The following is an 18829-nucleotide window of genomic DNA, read 5'->3' as shown; positions in this document are numbered from 1 at the left end:
AGAAGATGGCAAAAAGCATATGAAAAGATACTGAACATCATATGTCATTACAAAATTTCAAATTAAAACTCCAATGAGATATCACTACACACCTATTAGAATGGCCACAATCCAAAACACTGACAACAAAAGCTGGCAACAGGAGCTCTCACTTACTGCTGGTGGAAGTGCAAAAGTACCAGCCACTCTGAAAGGCAGTTCAGCTAACTTGGGTTGGGTTAACTTTTGGTAGCATGAAAACAGATGTTAGAGTAGTAGCTTTATGGGTTATTCAATAGCCCACCCCCTCCCAAAACTACTATTTCAATGAACTTCAAAATTTTAACAAAAGTGCAACCTGAACCCAGAAGAGATGTGGGTTCAAATCCTAGCTCCACGACTACAATGCCCAAGAGACAGCTGGAAATGCAGGACTGAGGCTTGGGTGAAGGATGAGAGCTCGAGACATCATTCTGGAGTTATCTACCAAAGTGAAAACAGAACCCATTATACTCTTTTACCCTCTTCATACCATCTTCCCCATCACCAACAAACACAATATTAACATAGATCAGGTCATCGTAATTATACATATATGAAACAATTTACATCAGGAACATTTTGAGGATAACTATTTGTGGACACTTCAGAGAAGTTTGTCATCTGCATAAGGCAAAAAACAATGGAATACTATTAAAAATTTTTAAATTCTCCATTCTATGGGATGACTGTTTTTTTGGTGTAGAAGGAAAATCCATAATTAAAATAATCTTTAATTACTTGGCAGTGCAGATACAGATTTAAACATGACTAACATTTAGACCTATTATGGCTTAAAATAATGTCAACAAATATTTTTAAAACTGCACTAGCAGGAATTAATTAGAAATTGATAATAAACTAAAATTCATTTTAGCATCCAATTGTAAGATTCACAAAGCATTTAGATATATAGATGTTTTAAAAGAACAAAGTTTAGAGAAACTTGGCAAATTCTACTTAAGGAAATGGTACATAGCTATCAACTGGGAAGATCTGTGAACAGCATCCCCTTGGAAATCTATGTCATATTTTTAGTTTTAGTTTTATTAGAGATGGGCTCAACTTATTATATTATGTTCCCAATCCTCAAGTGTACTCTTTAAAGTATTTATCTATTTCTCTATTTATATTTTTTTCCACTAGAGGGTGATATGATGACTGGACTCTAAAGGTCATTAAAAAATACACAGATCGGTATCTGCTGTGGGGAATGAAGTGTATTCTGTGAGATTAGGGGTGGGAATAGGAGAACAAAATAAGGTCACAGGCCTACATCTGTAAACTACCTGAGTGGCCCAGGCACTACAGTACTTGCTTTACATATATTATTTTACTTAATCCTTACAAAAACCCTGAGAAGTGTTATAGTCTTATTTTACAGATAAGGAAACAGTCCAATGAGATTACATGCTTACTGTCATATAAGTGGCAAGATCAGAATGTGAATGCAAGTTCAAATGTGAAAAGCTCTTATCACTCTATCATGTTTGGGGAAAACCCATCTCCTCCAGTATGTTCCCTTCCCTCCATCTCCACTATCCTCCCCACATATTTAAGTTTTTATTTAAATTCCAGTTAGTTAACATACAGTATAATATTAGTTTCAGGTGTACAATATAATGATTCAACACTTCCATACAACATCTGGTACTCATCACAAGTGCCCTCCTTAATCCCTACTACCGATTTCACCCATCCACCCACCCACCTCCCCTCTGGTAACCATCAGTTTGTTCTCTATAGTTAAGAGTCTGTTTCTTGGTTTGCCCCCCTCTCTCTCTTTTCCCCTTTGCTCATTTGTTTCTTAAATTCCACATATGAGTGAATCCACAGGTTTAAAATTAGGTTAAGCTGGACTGAGTGAATATTTCTAGTGTGCCCTCCTTCACAAAGATGGGAAGCATGGCTCTATTCACTGGGTTATCTTTTCTAGTGGATGTTATTCAAGATACCTGCCTTACATAGCACTTGCTCTCTCTCTCTGGATGTGTTTTCACCTAACAGAATCTGAATTTAAGTTGTCTGTCTTAACAAGAACAAGACAAGGTGAGAGAACGCTGAAGCAGCCACCACTCTCTAGAACTCTACCTACAACAGAGTAGAATTTAGAGCGTGTTAGATTTCAGATGTTAGCCACGCTGTCCTACAAAGTTTCCCAGATGCTCTAGTTCAAGGGAGTGGTTGGAGGATGCTGGACTAGACACACAACTGTTATTCTGATCCCCTGATTAGCTAGTGATCCTTGTGCCTAATTTCTCTATTGTTTAGAACCTAGAAACAAGAAAAAGCCTCCGACTTTTGTCTATTTTAATAGACATTTATTTCTTATTTGACTCAAAAAAAGGATAAAAAAGCTGCTGAGTTGCCAGCAGAAATCTAACAATCGGGATGGGAAAAAAAAAATTGACTGATTTGATGTAAGGAATGAAACTATGTGAGAAAGATGGAAGGCAACAAGAGAGACATGGAAAAAGCAGAAATTGGTGCTCAAACATAGTTCTCTTCATGAAAAGATCAGAAGGACATAAGACTTGGCCTAATAGTAATCTTATCTGCTCTTCATTTTAGCAGAAAGTGAGTTGCCACTCTGCATTAAACATAAAAGGAGTCTTATGTATGGGCTGGGCATCTCTCTAGAAAACAAGAACTTTTTTAATATGATAAGGCTTGTAGAGAGGGAATTAAGACTGAAAAGATGGGAATTCCTATTAGAGGAAGCAAGTGGACTTCATAATTTGTAGGCAGACTGGTCAAATACACAGAACTGGCCAGCACACAACTCCTGGTTAAGAAGCACCTTTGATGTACTCTCAAAAAGGTGGTATCTGTTCTCTGATCTCAAATTTCACTGTCATTTCTTCTTGTTACAATTTTAGCCTTGAGCCTTCATATCTTCAATTAATCTTTGTTAGCTACCACACAGAAAAGCCCTTAACCGAGCCCCCTATACCCTTTCTAAAGGGTAGCTCTGATGATTTAAAATGTGACACAGTATTAGAAAGCCATCACACTCCACAGTCTAGAACCCAGGCAGACCTGCAGTTCGGCTGAAAATCTTACGTAGTAATGTTTGCCAAATTCTACCATAGGGGGCAGCGTAGCACATGGAAAGAAAGGGTGTTTATTTGAAATTAGGCAGATCTGGATTAAAATCTCTGGTCACTTACAGCGTGATTGTGGGATGAATTATTTGGCCTCTCTGTAACTTCTACTTACTTACCTATCATAGGGACTTGCAAACAGTATGATAGTTTCAATATGTTTTCAAAGAAAAGACCAATGCAAGGAAGGATCAAAAAATCTTTTTTCTCAATATCGCATTTGAGAAACAGCATGTCCAGGAATGACCAATAAATAAGTATAGCTGTCCACAGGGAATGTTTAAGAAACTGCCAATAAATAAAATAAAATAACACTTGAAAGCTATGTTGGGTAAAACTATGGCTAATCCCATATTAACATGAAAAAAAGGGATATTTTTAAAGGATTCTTATACCTCTACTTTTCTCAAAACTCACAGTTTAAGAAGACTTAAAAGAAATTGTGGCCTAGGGTAATGTCTGGAGAAGTGTTTTATGTTTATAACGATCAAGAATTTAAAGCTGCTCCAAAATAAAGTCTTTGAAATAATGAGAGCTCTTCCTTATTTACTATTAATATAGTAAGATTCATATATATGGGTGACTGACATTTTCTTTGTAAGCAATGAAGTAAGAGGTGACATCTTTAAAGTGTTGTTGAAAAAATAAAGTACTCTGGGAATAATCCTAAAGAAGAGATCCAGGAATAGAGAAAAAGGAAAATGGGCCAATTTCAACCTGAAATACTACTTCGTAGAAGGGCATTGTTGCCTTGGCCGTCAAATAGTTTATATTCTTCTTGCCATTTTTGTGCAGGAAAATGACCTCACGATAAACAATATATCAAGTGTGTGCACAAGCATACATATATATACATACACACATAAACACTTATGCACATATATACATCTCTCCATGCTGTCACTAGTACTCAGTCTACTTCTGTGGCCTTGTATGTACAGCACAATAATTTGCATCATGACTCAAAAGACACTTGAAAAAACTGACTTAAAATTGTTACTTTGTTTTTAAGGAGGTAACCAGATAACTGTATAAGACATATCTAAAAGTTCTGTTTACAGTTTCATCTTGAAGGGGAAAAAAAAATGATAGAGCATCTGTCAAACCTCTGTACTGGTAGTTTTCCTACAGAACAATCTGATGACTTCTCCTTTTGGAAAAAGGTTTTGTCTAGATGGCTTTCTTGTTTTTAATTTAAAATATAGCAGAACTCACTGATAGCTTTGCATTGTTCAACAAGGCTGAGTTTTGATTAAACTTCTTTCTTAAATAAGATAATGCAATAAAATACTAAACCCCATTCCCCAACCTGAACCCTCAGAAAAAAAAAGACATAAACCCCCTCTTTTCATGTAGTAACCTTGAGGGAGAGAGATCAAGAGACTGGGGAACAAAAGCTGGGTGGATTGCATTATAAAAGGTCTTAGCCTTACCAACAAAGCAGGGATGTAGCTATTACTGGTAGAGCCATCTGGCTGGGGATTCAAAGCATTGCTTCAACACCTTGAAACAGAGATGGTAGAATGGATATAAACCACTACTGAAGCCAGCTTCTTCTTAGATCACACCAACTAAATAAAATCTAAACTTGCAGACAGGCTAGGGAAATTAGGGATAAACCTGTTTTAGAAAGGGTTTTAAGTTTCACAACCTTAAGCAAAAATGATAAAAGCAATTCAAGTATTAAACCTAGCGTCTGAGATTTTTTTATTCCAGGTCAGGTTACATTAAAGGAGATGATGTTACATCTGTTTGTATATTGTTTATGGGCTAAACTGATGATTCACTGTAAAATTTAAAAATAAGCAAATATGAGTAAGAGGACAAACTACTATGGACATTATTTTAATGTCTGTAAAATAAGCTATTATTTGAATTAAAATGTTCCATTCCAAAGAACTGCTTAACTTATAAGTCTACTCTACATGGATATTCACGATTTTTATTTAATTTTAAAATGATAAATAAAGAACCAAAAAGCATGCAAACATAAAGATCTATGTGCATAGAAGCCTGAGGGGGAAAAAAAGGATAGAAGTTGTGCTACATACCTCATTCATTCTGAGTATAATTCTTTTTACTTTTTCTCCTCTTAAAATAGACTGCCTAAAATATTGATTAAAATAAATTCTAACTCCAGCGAAAAGTACATGATGTTTTATTGAATTTCCTGTAATTTCAATAGCACCAAAATACAGAGAAAATAAAATCCAATGTAGAGAAGTCAGCACTTACTTGACTTAATTAGGAGCTAGTCAACAAGACCAAGCTATGTAAAGAAAACTCCTATTTCCAGCCTTTATTATCATTTTCTGGGGTCTGTGTGTATTCACATTCTTTACAACTTAAAAATGTTTCAATTATGGAATATTTTAAACATACTTTAAAAACCACACAGAAAAATACCCATGAACCACCCCCATTCTGCAACTCAGCTTCAACAATCAGCAACTCATGGCAAATCTATACCCTCTTTCCTTTTCTCCCCTTCCAGATTATTTCAAAGCAAAGCCCAGGCACTATATCATTTCATTTTGACTATAATTTGATGGGGGGAGGTGGGTGGGTGAGGAGAAGAATACAATAGAAAGACTGGGGAGTGAGAGAAATAATGCTACTTCTTTTTCTCTACAATCCCCACCTCTTGTCATAACCATAATTTTAAGAGATATAACACCCAAGAATATTTTGAGGAAAGAAGCCCACATGCCATCCCAAAGAACAAGCCCTGGCAATTTCAACTTTACTGCAGATGCCCAATCACTTCCTCCTTCCATTTCAGACAGACTTCAATGTTTCAGGACCTTCCTGCCTATCTAGTAACAAAGACAATACTGGGAAGCAGTGATAGTATATTCCAGTCCTTATTCTCTGGTATAGCCTCAAAGGACTATATCCAACAGAATTGTTTTTCTCAGCACTAGATTAATCACCAAGTCCTGGAGTTGATAAGCTGTCTCTGGTTTAGACAGGAGTCTAACTACCCACCTTTTAAAATAGGCCTATGGCTAAGAGGTGCCTGGGTGGCTCAGTCAGTTAAGCATCCAACTCTTGACTGAGCTCAGGTCATGATCTCAGGGTCATGAGATCAATTCCCAGTGTTGGGCTCCACGCTGGGCATGGAACCTGCTTGATTCTCTTTCCCCTTTCTCTGCCCCTCCCCCCAACACCCAGCTGCACACACATGCACACTCTCTCTCTCTAAAAACAAAAACAAAAAACATGTCTATGGCTAACTCCATGGGCTACCACTAGCCGAATGAGGTAAGGAGGCACATACAACAGAGCTGACTCCTAGGAATGGGAAGGAAAACAAAAACTGCAAATAAGGGAAGTAGTGGCAGAAACCAGACAGTAACTTTTACCTTGGAGTAACACCTGCGAATACATAGCCCACCCCAACCACCTGCATTTTGTAAATAAGACAAGATTCTTTACTACTTGATTTACATAAAACATATTTCACTCCAACCCTCTCTACTGCACACAAACTACTAACCCCTGTCACAGGGATAAATAATAAATAATAAAATTTGATATTAATGATTTTTCATAGTAATAGGATCAATTACTTTCCCTCTATTTGTAGTAACATTATCCCATTATCAGTACTTCTATTTCTAATACCTTCCGTAAAACAAAACTTAGTTCATTTTATTATTACACATCTGAAGATTAATTTTGCGGCAATAACAAAGACTGTGAGGAAAGTTTCATTACAATTAATATGGATAGGTAAATGTCTCAGGAACAGCAGACTAAATATACTCACTTTTGTTGTCTTTGTATAGAATGGGGAGGAAAGCTGGTGAATAGGCAGGTCCACGATACTAGTGGAGTTTGTGACACTGTTACTATGTGTATGTTCATCTTCCCTGCTACTGTCATCAGATTGATCAAAATCATCACTCTCCTGGTCCATTTCCTCTTCCTCTTCATCCTCCTCATCTTGTTCACCAGCATGTTCTTCATCTTCTTCTTGCTCTTCTTGGTTTCCCGAGGAGTCCTCATCTACCGAAATGAATCGATTATTGTTTTCTTCCAATTGTCCTTGCTGGGAATCATTTTGGTCTCCAGGTCTAGGTTCTGCTCCGACGACCTCACCATTCCTGGCAGTGTGCCCCTCCTCTTGTTGTCTTAGCTGTTGCTGTTGCTGCTGCTGTTCCTCCTCAACCACACGATTCATCTGTTCCTCATCTGCCTGGCTTGAGGAAGGGTTACCTCTCAGAGAACCTCCAGTTCGTCGTCTTTTGCTGCCCACAGAGAGCAGTTCCTGATTCATTTCCAAAAGCCAGCTTGCTACTTCTTGGACCTTAGCTAGACTATCAGAAGATGCAAAGGATTTCACATTCTGTAGGGAAAAATGGGGGGGAAAAAAAGGTTTGTACAATCTACATTATCTTCCACTTTTATGTTCTATGTCTATATTCCAAATTTCACTAAAGACTGTAAAAAGTATTTGATGCTATTGAGATGTTCTTTAGGAATCAATAGAAAGTTCAAAATGTAAAAATTGAGACTTTATAAAGACATAACACAAAAATCAAATAGTAAACAGCTTTATTTTAATATTTTAAAAAATAATTTTAGAATGAAACTTTATAAATTTAGTTGCTTTCACCAATAAAACACAATTTAACCAATAAAATGATTTTCAATTTTAGATCAGTTCATAAACTTTATCATTTATAAAACTTCCAGAAAATGTTATGAAGTATATCATAAAAAACTATTCAATGATCAGTTAAGTTCAGGAAATACTGAGGTAAGCCAAGATAAAGAGGCTTTTTTACTGTAGGAATTTCCCAAACTTCTCTGATCATAGAACCTTGCCTTAAGACATGGTTTTCTGACAGGTACCAAGTATAATCGTTATGATTTTCATTTTTCACAATGAATATAAATCAACTGGAGCGCAAATAAAAAAAAAAAAATTATTTTTATTTTCTTTAAAAAAAGGAAAAAAGTTCGTAAGTTCATACCCACTGACCCAGTAACTCCACTTCTGGCAATCTATCCTAAGGAAGTAATCCTAAAACAGAAAAAAAAATTATGCAAAGGATGCTCACTGCAGCTTTATCCACAAAGGCAAAAAATAAAAATAAATGTAAATAAAAATAATCAAAACCCAAATGTTCAAGACAAAGGAATCCATGAGATGGGATATATATATAGTGCAATCCCTAAACACGATGTGCATTTTAAAAAATTGTGAGAACATGGATGTTTGTATTATGCTAAGGGCAAATTACAGGTACTTATATGATCACAGCACGATTTTTAAACTGCATAAAGACTAGAAGACAGTATTTCAAAATATAAACTACATTTAGGCAGTGGTATTATAAGTGCCTTAAACTTAATTTTAACCATATTTCTCAAATGTTATGTATCAAACACATTTGCTTTTACGTTTTATAGACTCTAAAATTTGATCTGATAAAGAATCTTTTCATAATGCTCATTCTTAAATTTCATCCTTTGCAGATATCTATATGGACATGTTTGAGGTTACATAAAATCATGCCAACACACTGCCCAAGCTCATATAAAATTCCTTTTAAAAATATCTTTAAGGTTTATTAGATATAAGAAATACAATATCCATATTCTATCATGTCCTAAGAATAAGTACATTATATTATATCACAATGGTCTTAAATAAAACAGCCTTATTTACTTTTCAAACCCTTGCCACCAGAGGTGAATCTCCCAAAGGGCCATAGTTCTCATTCCAAGTTTTGAAATGGGGTCTGAAAGTCTGGAAGGTAGTTTTAAAATAGCAGTATTTCATTTTATTTTCTCTAATCTACACTTTCTAAGAAAAAAGCTGTAGTGGGGGGGGGGAATTTTTTAATTCTAATTACAACTAGAAGTTAAGTATAGAAAGAGAAGAATTCCAATGACCGAGCTGTGAGACACTCCAACATTCTGAGAGAAAGAGTAACCAACAAAGATGACTAACAAGGAGAACTGGGAATGAGTGACATCCTCAAGGCCCTTAAGAAAGCATACCCAGGAGGAGAAAGTATAAAATTCCAACTGTTGATGATAGATCAAGTAGAATGAAAAGAAAGAATTGACCATTGGATTCAGTAACATGGAAGTCACCAGTAACAGGAGTTTTATTAGTTGAAATCTGATTAAAGTAGATTTAAGAGACTAGGAAGAGAGAATAGGGATGATGGGTACGAGCAAGTTAGGAATTTGCTACAAAAAAGGAACAAACTAAAGGGAGTGGTAATTGGTAGGGAAAACAGAGTCAAGAGAAAATTTTTTATTCTTTAAGATTGGAGAACTAGCAGTATATCAGTATACTGACAAGGATGACCCAGCACAAAACAAAAAGTTGATAATGTAATCGAGAAAGAGAAGAAATGGTGAAGTGATATTCGTAAGTAATTAAAAGGGGATGATGAGAATGAGTTCAAAATTGGAAGGACTAGTTTTAGTTTAAAAAATGGATACTTCATTTATAGTAAAAGATGGGAAAGAAGAGTGGTATTATAGGTACTTCATATTTATTTCTTTTTACCGTATTTCTCAATGTGGAAACAGTTGGAAACAGGTGGATTTTTATAAGTGGTGGAAGTCTAGAAATTCCCTACTCATTCCTTCAATTATTTTCCTTTTCTTTTTAAAGTAGGAAGCAATGTCGCCATTATCATCAGTGATCTTGGGAGAGGAGGTGCTAGAAATTTGAAGAAAGGGATTTGAAATAGTCCTCTAGGGAGACAGGAAAGAAACTTTACTAGGTGCATGAGATTTTGATGATCAAATATAATCAATAAATCATGATGTAATATATATTAAATGTGGCTTTTAAAAGTCAAGTGATTCTTTACAACTCAGATAAGCACAGTAACAAAATTTCTATCTGAGGTAGGAAGTAGGGTTTTAAAATAAGCACATTAAATATATCTGTTGTTTTCTACAGAAAATAAAATAATAAACTACAGAAAATAAAGGTCATCAAAATCTTCCTGACTCATATATGTAAAAGACAAACTATGAAAACATCACAGAAAAGCATGTTAAAAATAACATGTTGAAAAACACTGACCTACGCAAATGAATATATATACTATCCCAATGTATATAAAGGTAAATCTACTATTCACACGTTTCCATCAAAGAATTAAAAACTTGGTTTAGTAATTGCATCTAAAGTCTAGTTCTCCTAACACTAATAAGGACATTTTTCACTTGGATGTTTATGCATAGAACAGCATGAAATCAGGGTCATTGCCTGGAATAATGCAGCCCCCAAGCAAATTGCCCTTTGTGTGCCAACCAAACAAGCATATTTTAAAGAGATAGAAACGGGTTAAATGACATATTAAGAGCAACTTACACGGTAAAAAAAATCAAAGAACCAAGGTCATAAAACTAATCATAAAGAATATGTGCAAAAGAGGGAAGGAGACTGTTAGTAAGTAGCCTATCAACAAACAGAAAGTTTATGACTGGCATTTCTAAAATAGTACTAGTACTGATCATCAGTGAACACTTCTGTTACTAATTAGGAATAATAAAAAGTCAAATCACTATCATTGTGTAACTTTAGTGTTATATTGAGAGGAACAGAGAAGAAAACGTCTTTAATTTAAGCCAATAAAGTTAACTGACTCATATTTACAACCATGGCATATAAAGAGCTTTCAAAATAATACAGATTCTTACAGATAGACCTGATCAAAAATAGTAAATCCAAGTAGAAGAATCAGATTTAAAGCATAGCCAATATAAAATATACAATGACAAAGCTAAAAGTCAGATTCTAGGAATCCCAGAATATTTGAAGAGGCTGAAAATACCCAACAGACTTACATAAAAATTTGTCCAAGTAGTATATATGTTGGATTGGAGCTCTCTGACCCATTTTTGGGAATGGAAAACAGAAATGAAAATTTCATTTTGTTGGTATTCATAAACTCAAATTTAAACAAACAAAAAAAACACCAGTATTTTTAGGAAATTAGTTTTTTCTAATAATGATCTATTAAGTAAGCTAATGACCTAATTAAAACAGTAAGCATTTATCCAATTAGTAATAGGAAATCAGAATCAACTAAGTATTCTTATAAGGGGGGGAGAACCTTTTTAAAAATAGTTTATAAAGCCCCACGTTAAAAAACAATTGATCTAAAACTTGAAACTGTCATGCAGCAAAAGTTAATAAAATATTAACCCCAAAAATGCACACTTCCTTCTTTTAGATTTTATTTATTTGAGAGAGAAAGCGTGTGCGAGTGCGCGTGAGCAGGGTGAGGGGCAAATACTGGCTTCTTTTCCAAAACCAGAATCACTACAATGCTCAAAGATTATTACTATAAAACAAATGTTTACTGAACACTCTATATGTTTTAGGTACATTTTAATTTTCTAGAGGATAATGTTTAGAAAAGTTTCTTTACAAGTGAATCAATGACTTTTAACCTGACCAGAACCCATGGTAAAATCAGATTTTACATTATAAATAACTCTGGATGTATGTATTTAAACAAACCTAAAACAATGGTTTAGAGAGAGGGAATTATGAAATATTTCAGATACCTAAAGTCTCTATAAATCACCACCTTACCTAAACATGTCCATTCTCATTATTTGTAGTAATTGTGTTCCATAAAGTTATCACAAATACTGAACCACTGCCCCTAGGGGAAACACAGGGTTAACTTCCTGCAAGCTTTGGTCACAACATTTTGGCCAACTGATCAATATAGAATCTTTTCATGTGTATATTTCTATTTAAAGACATGTACTTAATATATATTGTTGATTCATTAACACTGAACTCACAGCCAACAGCACTATAAACCCATGCCTGAACGAAGCTTATCTAACACCTATATGCTCTCCATAAGGCACATTTCGACACTAGACAGCACCTCGCCACTATACTTGGGGGCCATTTTCAACAGCCAAATATTTCACTAAACTGACCATGAAAAGGACACTTGTTTACAGTACGAGAGCTGAAACAAGAAGGCAGAGTGTCACTTTGTTTGACCTCAGATGGGAATGTGCATGCCAAGTGATTTTTTGCCACTCTGTGCATCCTCAGGTCCACAAATGACTGTGAAAGCATCATGAATATTGATTTTTGGTGTCACAAATAAACAGTAGTGAGTAGGCAAATTCGCAAATACAGAATCTACAAATAATGAGGGTGAATGGTACCTACTTTATCTAAGTCCTCTAGACAGGGCACTACTTGCAATGCAAGATTCACATAGTATTTTGAGATACCAACAAAGAAGCCACAGCATTACCTATTGGCTGCTTCTGGAAATATAACAAAGGATAAATGATCAAAGAAATTGGAAGCTCTAATAGACATTCATCACTAACTTCTTCAAATAAATCAGAAGTTTAGATAGCTCATATTAAATAAAGTTATACTTTGTACAAAGTAACTGCCAGAAAGAAAAAGGGTGAGAAAGGCATCATTTTTCCCTTTGTAAGTGGGCAGAACAGTGTTCTTCTGGCAGCGTTTTTCATTATAGTGACAGTTCTGAACCTAAGGATGCCTAAAAGAAGAGATTCCTACAGTCACCTCCATCCTAGGATGAAGAAGTATTATAATAATTTTGCTCTTCAAAAAAATTCAGAAATAAGGTTACTGTGATGTAAGAGAATTACTCCAGGACTTTACTCAAGTCCTAGAAAATACTGGGTAACGTTTAGTCATTATACCTTGTTGATTTATTGACACCTCAGACTGAATTCCAGTGCTTTTTAAAAACTAGCTTCTCAGAAACTTTTTAACTAGTTTCTCATGAACCTTGCTTTTCAAAAGATCTTTGATTACTTAAAACCACTTGAACTTATTTTAGGATGCTTAAAGGAATCAATGTGGGCAAGTACACATGTTAAACAAATTGAGCTCTGAAAGCCTGTCTCAGAGTGAACTAGAGCTGTTTCCACGGCAAACACTAACCTTGAAATTACCTTGAAATCTAAGTAACAGGGGAACACTAGTTACACTAATAAAACAAGGGGTGACTTAAGCAAACAGCCAAAGCCTCCAAATGACTGTGCAATTTTTAGACATTTTTAGCATTACGTGGCAGGGTACAATCCACTGGACATGAGCAACAAAGTCATTTAAGAAGCTTTAAGATGTAGATGGCAGGAAAATAAACCAAATTGTACTGATCACTGGGAAGGATAACTCAAAGCTTAGAATCACCTTCTGCAAGCAGCTTAGGATCTTCCCTGAATCCTAAAGGAAGCTTCCTGATCATCAGGAGCCCTCTTGTGGCCCCACCACTTACTAGCACTCCAAGTTCATATTTCTACACTCCAAGTTATTTATTTATTAATTACTATGGCCAAACTGATTAACAGTATCTAGAATTTACGATAAAGTAAGTCACATCATATCACTCAGTGACTCAAAATCCACCAAGGGCTTCCCATTTCACTCAATAAAAATTCACTCAGAATAAAAGAATTTTTATGGTTGCCTGTTGGTCTCTGTATAATAATCTACACATACCCCCACCACTCTGAGTTTATATTCTATTCTCTCTTTTTCACTTTGCTTCACTCTTTCTAACACTGTTCCTTCTTGAAGAAGAAAATATGCTGCTATTTCGGAGGCTTTGCCCTGGCCATTCCCTCTGCCTGAATGCTCTCCTCATATATCCACATGGTTCTTCCCATTACTTTCTTCAAGACTCAGTTCAAATGTCCCCTAAGCAATGACACTTTCCCTAATCATCTTATTTAAAACAATAACTCCCTTGCATCATATTCCCTTTCACCCTTGCCCTGTTTTACTCTTCTCCATAGCAATGTATAAAAGCACTAGACTAGTGTCTGCAATACAGTAAATGCCTATCTATCTGTCCACCCATTTGTTATCTGTGTTATCTTCCCACTAGAATTTAAGCTCCCTAACGAAAAAGACTTCCCTTTTTCACCACGGTTATCCTCAGCACCTACCCAAAGCCAAAAATGCTCAGCTTATTCCTCAAAACATTTTTTTAGTGAGTAAACATTTATTAAATCTTTTTAAAGCCAATTATGCACTTTCTTTACCAAAGAACTTCAAGCCACGTCACAAACAAAATATCGATAACTTTAAACACATTTTTAAACGTACTGAACACGTTCTGTGTAGTATTTTTAAAACTGAGTAAAAATCTAGCCTTAATACTTATCATTTTTTTCCTTTTATCAAATTTCTTGTTATTTTAACACAAGCTATAAAAAAACAAGTATGTGACTAAAAAGATTGATACTTCAAAAGCACATAGTTTGTTGAGTAATTCTACTTCCCCATCGCTTATACTGTGGTTAACTGGGAAACCACAGATGTAACTTAAGGTGGAAATCTTCCAAGGACTACAAAATTGACTGAATAGGTCCTTAATAATGGAGATTTACAAAAGTAACACAAAATGAACAATATGGGGAGCATGATGCAAGTATTCATGTAAGCAGCAAATATTCATTAAGGTTTATGGTTTTGAATATTTTAAATCCACATGGTTCATCAGTCATATATATCTTTACTAGAAATGATATTGAACACTATTTCTCAGTTCACATGACAATACATATTTTTTATGTTTTTTAACTGATTATTTTTGTTTTGGCCAAATTTAATTCCTCATTCCCATTTAACTCTCCTACCTCTGCAATCTGTGTTTACTCCATTAAAACTAAACTTTAAACTAGCTGCTAGGGGCACCCTAGCTGCTAGGGGCACCCGGGTGGCTCAGTTGGTTAAGCGCCTGCCTTTGGCTCAAGTCATGATCCCAGGGTTCTGGGATGGAGCCCCACATCGGGCTCCCTGCTAGGCAAGGAGTCTGCTTCTGCTTTTCCTTCTCCCTCTGCCCTCCCCCACTCTTGCTCACTCTCTCTCAAATCAATCAATCAATCAATCAATCTTAAAAACAAAAACAAACAAACAAAAAACCACCCAAAACTGGTTGTTAAATCCCACTGGATCTTTTACCATTTCTATAGCTTTTTACTTTATTGAACAAGCACTCCCTCTTCTTTACAACTCTCTTGTCCCTCAATTTCCCTTGGTATCATCCTTTTCTTGGTATCACTCCTCAGGCAGCACTGCTGTTCTCTGTTGCTAGCTCCTTCCTTCTCTGCAGCTTCTTTGAAACCTAGGGTTTTAACTATCACATAGAAGCTAATGACAACCAATTCTATTATCTCCAGCCAAACTCCTCTATTGAGCCTACTAGTTTTACCAAATTGTCTCACAATCACCCCAAATCCATGATCTTAAAATCCAAACTCCTGTTTATACACACACACACACACAACACACACACACACACAGACTTGAGGCCCAAATTAGATGCTCCTACTATTTTCTCTATGTCAGTGAATGGAACCATATTCTAGCCAACTGCATATTTAAGAAACCTGGCTCTTCTTCTTCCTTCTACTATCACTTCCCTCAACAATTTAGTCCTAAAGCCATCTGGTGGAGCCAAGCCAGTAAGGTATATGTGTGGGAGGCAGGGTGGCAGTACAGCAGGGAGGGATCAATTTAAACAGAGTGAGGAAGGCCCCCTTGTATGTGGGGGAGGGTAGGAGAAAAGAAAGTGGACCAGCACTGGTGTCAAAGCCTGAATAAGAAGGGTGAGGAGTGATCCAATAGTGGAAAACACCAGCAGGTCAAAGGCAGAGCAGAAATGAGAACATCTGTCTGGGTGAGGGTATCAAACGTGAGCAGGGTAAGAGAGGTGTCCATGTGGCAGGACGGTGTCAAAGCCCAAATAGGTTAAGGAGGGTATAGTGGCCACAACGGTGCCCTGCTCAGATACCCCTTCAACAGAACTTGCTCCCTCATCTTGGAATCCACTGCAACATTTACACCTGGCATAATGCCTCTATGCTTCTCCCAGCAAATGACTGAGCATGGTGGGAATGCTCCAACAGCCAATTCTGGTGGGGGGCTACCTGCCCATCATATCTTCTCTTGATATCTATTTCTCTGGGGATCTGCATTAACACAGAAGGCATCTATATACTGGTGTCAAAAACTCTTGAGACAAAATTAAAATGTGTGCAAGACACTACAAAATGGCTAACTTCATTAAACAAAGGTCATTCACTCCAGAATGTTGAAGAACATTTTCTACTACATAAAGAAATCCAGTGGCTCAGCAGAGGAAAATTCTCAACAGGGTATTTGAGCTAAAAAGGGTCCTTTTAAGACAAGAGAAGGCTAGCTTTTGTGGAATACTTTGAAGATGAAGAACGGCTGCAGAAACTAGCCAATGTAGCACTTACTCCTCAGTCTCTGTAAGACATGAAGAAAAGCTTTGACTTCAGGGGACAAGATTCTTGGATTTAAAAGGAAAATGCACTTTTGGAAAACAGCACATTACAAAAAGGAGATTGTGAAATGTTTCCACTGCTGCTTGGGCTTAACTAAAGGGTATCATCAATTCTCAAGTCTTATTGGAAACAACCTGAGAAGCTACAGAACAAAAGTGAGCTGATTTTCTTCCCTTTCAACACAAATGATCACTGGGCAGAACTCTTTTTCTGAATCTTCTGATTATGAGAATTTGCCTTGAGAAAAAGGCAGAGCTGCAGTCTTACACAGGATGAGTTTTACTGATCTGCCCCAGACAAGTTCTGGGTTTCTGTGGAGAAAAGAATATCCTGTTATTCATAAGAAACCAGTGAACATTATGCCTCAGTTTTCAACTTCTCACACATTCAAACAATCTTTTTCTTACTCAATGAACATCAAGAGTAAGCTAAGAAACAGTCTCATTTCAGATGAAAAGGAAATCTGTACATGCCAGCTTATCTCCTGTTTGACCCCGAATTGGTATTTGTGGAGCATAAAACAAGCACACGAAGTAAATATAATTATTACATTAAAGAGGTAAGTTCACAGTAAAGAAGTCAAAATAATTTTTTAGATTCAAAAATCACACTTTTATGCATAGATAAGCCTAGTGAAGGAACTACTTTTTTAGCTGGTAGGCCTACATTTGAGCATGATCATATCACTGAGTAAGGAAATGTTTTCTCTAAGTCTTCTATAAAAGAGTATCTAGGCAATATTTTTATTCATATTGCTTTGGTTTATGGTTTTAGTAGCTTTACTATTCAATACTGTCAAAAAATTTTCATGCTGTAAATATTATTAAAATCAATTTATAATCTTTAAGTTAAATCTGCTGAGCCTACACTAAGAAAAATTAAGTCCCATTTTGGTTTAAGCTAGTTATATGAAATTTATTACATTTCTTAATGAGTTTGCAAAATTTATGCAAAGATAAATGAGACTTATCCCAAGGAAAGTAAGCTAAGCTTAATTAGCAGGGGGTATTTTTCCCTGGTTAAAATGTCATTTTTAGCTGTAAATATGAAGGGAAAACTACTCCTACACATACTCTACACATACCATATCTAATTTGGATCTCAAAGAAGTTTATGATAAGGCCTACTTGAGTAAGGTAAAAAAGACAAAGTAGTAAAGTAAAAGAAAAAAACTAGAATCTCCTCTAACACTAACTGGTGTTAGCACATGTTTGCTTATCTTGTGTTTGACCCTGAGTTGATATTTGTGGAGCATAAAACAAGCACACAAAGTAAATATAAATTTTACATTAAAGAGGTAAATTCACAGTAAAGAAATAAAATAATTTTGAGAATACTTTGTGGGAAGAAGGAACCACACAAAAAGAGGGGACTAATGAATTTGCCAATATAAACAGATGCACAGAAAAAGAACATTCTCTACTCAAAAGAGCACTGACAATTACCAATAAATTATTACATCTACAACTTACTGATCAAGTTGATGTACTGTGAGCTGGAGATATAATCATCTTTATGTGATTCCCAGGAGAAGATTATTTTAAGGGTTTCCCCAATGTAAAAAGATTGAGAAAGGCTGAAGTGAACATCAGTAATGGGACAAACTGACATTATGTTTACCTAATAAGAAGTAATGAGAGTAACACAGCATCACTTCTTTGAAATTCTTGCCCATGATGCATAACCTGAATCCACTAATGAGGAAACACTAGACAAACCCAAATTAAGGGTCCTTGTTCAAAATGACTGTCCTATAATCTTAAAAAAGTGTTAAAGGAATGAAAGTAAAGATCAAGGCATTGTTCCAGATACGGGATAACTAAATGTATGTAGTCCATGACTTTGAATGGAATCTTTTTATTATATGAGATAATTATCTGAACAACTAGTGAAACTCAAATGGAGTCTGAGGAATAGAAAATCTAATATATTGATGTCAATATCTTGATTTTAATGATTATATTGTGGTTATGCTAGAGAAGGTCCTTGTTTATAAGAAATGCATACTCAAGAGTTTAGGGGTAATGGGGTATCCTGTTGGCAACTTATCAAATGGTTCTGGGGCTAAGTAAGTTCTTAATACTATAGTTGGGACTATTTTGAAAGTTAAAAAAAGGTGGAGTGGGGGAAATCTGGACATCAATCTGGTTCCCATTATCTGCTACAAACTACCTTTGCCTTGTCCTGCCACTTTTGTCACCCACTCATATCATCACTAAGTTCTAAGTGTACCCCTTCAGTAGATCTACAATGGTTTCCACTTCTCTAGTGCTGTTTAATAAGCAGATACTATCTGCCTCTTGCCCAAACTATTTGAATAGCATCCCTAGTAATCTTCCCATCTTTTGTGTGTCATACCTCTCACCTACCCTCTATGCTGCTGCCAG

At 35.8% G+C, this 18829-nt stretch overlaps 1 protein-coding gene across 10 annotated transcripts in view; it reads right to left on the bottom strand.

Annotated features, from left to right (window-relative positions):
• FBXW7 (F-box and WD repeat domain containing 7) overlaps positions 1–18829 on the bottom strand; it is a 220775-nt gene that overhangs the window by 84167 nt on the left and 117779 nt on the right. For 5 of the 10 annotated variants that reach the window (XR_004682431.1, XM_035022894.1, XM_035022895.1 and 2 more), the window contains exon 2: positions 6895–7473. Coding sequence is in view for 9 of the 10 variants with exons in the window: in XM_035022891.1 (XP_034878782.1) it covers positions 6895–7473 (579 nt within the window). In the remaining variant the exon portion in view is untranslated. Of the gene's footprint in view, positions 1–3912; positions 4626–6894; positions 7474–8104; positions 8155–18829 lie in introns of those variants that run through there. The other 5 variants (XM_035022897.1, XM_035022896.1, XM_035022892.1 and 2 more) reach the window with 3 other exon arrangements.

Source organism: Mirounga leonina, unplaced genomic scaffold, assembly GCF_011800145.1.
Source record: "Mirounga leonina isolate KUSES-001 unplaced genomic scaffold, KU_Mleo_1.0 Mir_176, whole genome shotgun sequence".
NCBI lineage: Eukaryota > Metazoa > Chordata > Mammalia > Carnivora > Phocidae > Mirounga > Mirounga leonina.
This window is presented reverse-complemented; position numbering and strand designations above follow the sequence as displayed.